Below are 5614 nucleotides of genomic sequence, written 5' to 3'. Positions count from 1 at the left end.
TGGAGGGATTTACCATCAGGCAATACCAGGCAGCTGCCTGGGGCCTCAAGTTCCTGGGGGCCCCATAAAACTGTGTTTCCATGTTTGGTTAATACAACTATTCCTTATATAAGGAAACTGAAAATTAATTTTATTTTTGATAAAAATCCTTTCATCAAAATTCCATCAGAACGCTGATAATATTAAGTGTGTCTCAGCCCCCCCCTTCAGTGTCCACCATATTGGATCAGTCCATTTGCTGCACATGTTCAGAAAGGTCCAAACAGACAGCAGCAAACCATTTGAAAACAAACCATGTTTGTTAATATAGAATTCAACTTTACTGTCATTCCACCGTCAGAAGTACAGAGGAACGAAATGAATTCTCTGCATTTATCCCCTCCCCTTGGGGAGCAGTGGGCTGCTATTGTGCAGCTCCCAGGGAGCAGTGTGGGTATCAAGGGTCTTGCTCAGGGACCCAGAGTGGCCATCTGAGTGGGGGGAGTGGGGGATCAAACCCATAACCTGAGGATTCAAAGCCCTATGCCCCAACCAATAGGCCACCACTTTTTTATATGTATAAATCACCAATTATTATTTTTTTAATTATTCTTTTAGTCAAGAGTTTTGTGTTAAAAGGGACTTAAAAAATAGAAATCTAATTTTTTTCAGAAAAGGAAAAAAAAGGAAAATTATGATCATGACTTCCTGTTCAGTACTGATTGGTTAGCAGGCTGGATAGTCGGTGACAGAATGCAGGGATGTGATGTTAAAAAATAAGCTTAGGTTGAGCCTGACCGCCTCACAGAACCAAAAAGATTTATTATTTCACATGTTTGCTAAAGCGAACGCCAGAGATGCAAGTTTATCGATGAATTAATTCATTAATCTAAGGTTGATCTTATTATATGGGGAACCGTTTGTAAAGTGAGCTTAGTGCTTGGAAAAAATCTTTCATTCCTTTAGAGACAGCCTGAAAAGTCAGCTGAGTACAAAACATAGAGAGGAAAACAAGAAGAAAAGGGACAAGAAGAGAGGGACACAACCTAGAACAGATAATGGATGTCTATTCTATTAACATTTCTCTATCTGGGGAATGGGGCTGTTTATGTGTTCTCCTTTGCCTAGGGCCCCACATTTCCCAAATCCGCCCCTGGTGGTAAATGTGTATCCACTGGATGTTTTAAATCCCTCTGATATTTTCAGGCCTTGTTTCTATTTCTGATCTTTTTGCTCAGATGATGAAATAAAGTCTCAGAATAACCGGAACCTTTGATTTCAGAGATGCTTCCTTCCTTAAAGCTTATTTTTTTTAAATGAGCTGAATGAATATGACTGTTTATCACACATCCTGAACACCCTGTGAATCTATTGGTCAGAAACACGTGTGTGAGGCCCGTAGCGTGACGTCAGCGCCCAGTCTTTTAACCAATCAGAAATCAGATCCAAAAAATGTTTAGTGGAAGTATTTGAGCGGCATTTTCATGAAGCGCATTTAGTGCAGCAGGAAACATCTGGGACTAAAAGCAGGACCTGGAGGAGACCTTAGACCCATCATCATCCTCATCATCCTCCTCATCATCATCAGCAGCAGCAGCATCTTTATGCCTCAGGTCATCCGTGGTGCCGTGGAGCAGAGAGGTGAGGCCAGAGAGGAGAGGGATGCTCTCATCACAAAGGAAGCAGGATTGTTTCTGGCCAAAAGTCACCGGAACAGAACTGCTGCTCCTCTGAACGCATCAGCTGACCGATCAGAGGGAGAACCAGAAGGAGGACTTTCTGCGTTTCTTACTGATCTTCATTATGGAGGAGAATGTCCTGCCAGGAACGCAGCGCCCAAAGAACCCCGGAGAGGAGCCGAACCGGGCCAGAGGGCCCCTCCTGCAGCAGCCGGGGAACCAGCAGTCCAGCGGGGTCACCAACTTCTTCATCGACAACATCCTGAGGCCGGACTTCGGCCTGCGGAGGAAGGACGGCGGCTGCGGCCGGGGAGGGCCCGGAGCGGAGGCACGGAGGAAAGCCTCCAGAAGTGACTCCAAGCGCGGGGGGACAGCGGGACAGGAGCCCCTCAGGGGCCCCGCGGAGGCTGAGGCGAGGGACCCCGAACTGATGACAGCCTGTGATTCAGGCCCCGACAGCGGAGAGGCCCCGGCGGCCCCCGCAGCCAGGCCGATGCTGTGGCCGGCCTGGGTTTATTGCACCCGCTACTCCGACAGGCCCTCAGCAGGTTGGTGGAAAAATTCCCTCATTCTGAGCGGCGATCATTAAAGGAGAATATAAACTAAATAAATAAATAAATGGCTCGAATTAAATTAAAAAAACAAGAGGAAAAAAAAAAAAAAAACAACTAAAAAAACTGATAAAAACTGTGGGCTATTTGAAAGGAAAAAAAAGATAAAATGACCGATTAAAAAAAATGTACTAAAGTAAAAATAAAATCATAGTTGAAGCTTTATTTTAACTCCGAGGAGCTTCGCTCAGTTCAGCAAAACAATAGAAACTAGAGTTAATAGAGAAACCCGCGCAGATCAGGCCGAAAAAACAACTATTAGACCCGAAATTATCATTATTAATATTATTATGACTACAATTATTGTTCTTTATATTAATGTTATTATTTTTCCTATTATCAGGCTTATTAGGGTTTTTTTTCTTGGAAAGCTCAGCTCTGCTACTTTGGTTTTCCGACTTTGGATTTTCTGTCCATAATAATATTAATAAATGAAGAATTTATTAATATGAAAATGAAAGAGAAAAACGGCGCCTCTGAAGCGCAGAAAATATGGAAGAAAAACAGAGTTTTAGGCCTTTGTTCCTCCGTTTCTTTGTTATTTTTTTCATTTGCATTTTTATTCCAACTAAAGGGGGGAGGGGGGGCGGCAAAAATCCCAAATAGATAAATAGATGTTTCTTTTTTTTTAAATGTCTAAAAAACTTTTTCCATATTTTTCTTTGTTTTTTAAAAGATGCTTCGTTCATATTTTAAATGAAGAAAAAGTCTTAAAGACAGAAAAGAATAAAACGGAACCAGAACTCTGCTGAAACGGACGGAGGCCCAGAAGTTCAAGCCTCTGGCTGAGGAACAATTCTGACCCGAACCGAACTGACCCTGAACCGGGTCCAATCCGTCCGGCGCGTCGGTTTGATCCCATCTGGTTCGGTTCTAATTAGTTCGATCAATTAACTTCCCACAGTTGTTTTATTTTGGTCTTAAAATAATCTAAAATAAAATAAAAAATGTCCATAATATATGAAATAATTGAATCAGATCTTTAGAAATGATAATAATTGTTATTCTCAGATGGAGATAAAACCAAACAGCCGCAGGAGGAACTTTAGTCCAGGACCTCCGATCCAAAGGGCCCGGTTCCGATTCGCATCAGGCCCCCGGATCGGTTTAGATTTGGGGCCCAGAGAGACGGAACCGATACCCGAACCTTTAGGCGGTTCTGAACAGAGTTTAACTGGATCTTGCTTTGCTCCACAGGGCCCCGGTCCCGCAGAGCCCGCAGGGCCCCGGGCCCCAGCAGGGACGACAAGCGGCCCCGAACCGCCTTCAGCTCGGAGCAGCTGCAGCGGCTGAAGGCCGAGTTCCAGAACAACCGGTACCTGACGGAGCAGCGGCGGCAGAACCTGGCCCAGGATCTGGGTCTGAACGAGTCCCAGATCAAGATCTGGTTCCAGAACAAACGGGCCAAGATCAAGAAGGCCTCCGGGAAGCCGAACTCTCTGGCCCAGCACCTGATGGCGCAGGGCCTGTACAACCACTCCGCCTGCAGGGAGGCCCGCTCCGACAGCGACTGAGGGCCGCCACCAGAACCGGCACCAGAACCCCTGATCCGGACCTGGTAGCGGCAAACAGCGGATTCAGAGCCGAACCTTTAACGATTCACATGGTTCTGTTACTACAACCCGCAGACCCACTGAGAGAAAGGTCCGGTCCGGTCCGGCAGGGGGGCTTCCAGAACCAGATCTATGCCGAAACCCAAAGAGAACTTCTCGCCATCTTCTGGGTTCTGCTTGATGGGATCCGAGGTCCGGTTCGGTTTTGGGCCCAAAGGTTCTGTTATTTCCTGAACACTGACCGAACCACTCTGGGACCAGGATTATGGACCGAACCGAGCGCGCGGCCTTATCCTGGGTTGGACCATTTATTCTCTTATTTATATCAACCAGTCCAGTTTACAGAACCAACCGACATGTTCGGCGGGTCCAGATTCTGGGTCCGAACCGGATGTGGGCCTTTTGGTGCAGTTTTTATTGTTTCCAAATAAAGATGTGAAATTTCTAGATGTTTCTTTTCTGTTCGGCTGATTTTCTCCTTTTGATCCAAACCAGTTTGAATTAAAACAAAAACAGAACCGGAACCGGAGGCCGTTTGGAGGCCCGCCAGTTCGTCCAACCGAACCCTTTTTAAATTGAACCCAAAATGTTGAACAGATTTGATTAATCGGAACCGGAAGATGTGCGGTTCGGTTCATCAGCTGTAATCTGGACCGGAACGTTCTGAGACGGAAACCGGTTCGGCTCAGTCTGATCGGCTCAGAGCGGTCCAATTCACATCAGAACCGTCCGGACCGGGTCCGGTCTGAGCTGCTGGTACCATGAGAAAACCCAAAGTCAGGTTCTGACTCTACAGACAGACAGAATAATAGTAATAATAATAATAATAAACAGCTTAAATAAATCAGCATTTAGTTCAATTTTCCGGATCTAACAGTTTAAAACTGAAGCTTCGGTTTTAATCATATATTAATATTAAAGTCAAAATAATAAATTGGTCCAAAGGATAAATATTCTGACTGATTCATTATTAATCTGCAAAAACTGATCTAGAAAATTTTAATTTTCCTTAAAATGAGCGACTTTGTCCTTAATTCTTAGTTAATATCAGTATTTTATCGTCACACTGGGAAATTGTTCAACTTATTTTAATGAAGGAAAATTATTAAAAAAAAAACGGATTTACTTTTATTTCAGTTTTATTTTTTTATCCTATGTTTTCAGTACAGGGGCCAAAACCGGTTCTAGCCGGCCCCTGCTGGCCCCTGTAACCATCCAGGCCATTCAGAACCCGTCCAGAACGGGTCTCTGCTGTGAACGGAACCACCTTTGTAATAACAATCATCAGAATAAATTTATTAATTTCACAAAATCCATTAAAATAACAATTCATACTGTTTAATTAAAGACAATTATAATCAGATTATTATTTAGATTTTGATTGTTTAAAAAATGCTACGAAGAAATGAAACTAACAGAAAAGTCCATGAAGTGAACAAATAAAATGTTTCTGTCCTTATAAACATGAACAGACAATTATTATTAACGCAGTTATTACTCATTAATTACATGTAATAATTATCTTTTATATGGAACAGATTCAAACCGAGGAGATTATTTAATGTCCTCCGGGGGTTTAAATACTTTTTCTAAACGAGATGAACTTCTAAATGTTTTCTGCTCTGATGTTGGAGCTGAACAGCTGCTTCAGTGAGGAGTCAGGTGGTCCTACAACACGTCACTTCCTCTGGAAGAGAACCCAGAGAGGAGGGAACCCAGAGAGGAGGGAACCCAGAGAGGAGGGAACCCAGAGAGGACGGAACCCAGAGAGGAGGGAACCCAGAGAGGAGGG

At 43.9% G+C, this 5614-nt stretch overlaps 1 protein-coding gene across 1 annotated transcript; it reads left to right on the top strand.

Moving 5' to 3' along the window:
• The first annotated feature begins 1704 nt into the window (after positions 1 to 1704).
• en2b (engrailed homeobox 2b) lies at positions 1705 to 4269 on the top strand. The gene is made up of 2 exons (XM_038292171.1): positions 1705 to 2206; positions 3467 to 4269. Exons 1-2 carry the CDS (start codon positions 1783 to 1785, stop codon positions 3781 to 3783), a joined length of 741 nt encoding a protein of 246 aa, XP_038148099.1. The 5' UTR covers positions 1705 to 1782; the 3' UTR covers positions 3784 to 4269.
• The last annotated feature ends 1345 nt before the right edge of the window (positions 4270 to 5614 follow it).

The sequence above is a fragment of the Cyprinodon tularosa genome, unplaced genomic scaffold, assembly GCF_016077235.1.
Source record: "Cyprinodon tularosa strain WSP-4 unplaced genomic scaffold, ASM1607723v1 ctg1086, whole genome shotgun sequence".
NCBI classification, from domain to species: domain Eukaryota; kingdom Metazoa; phylum Chordata; class Actinopteri; order Cyprinodontiformes; family Cyprinodontidae; genus Cyprinodon; species Cyprinodon tularosa.
The sequence above is the reverse complement of the archived record's forward strand: the minus strand, read 5'-3'. Positions and strand labels throughout refer to the sequence as shown.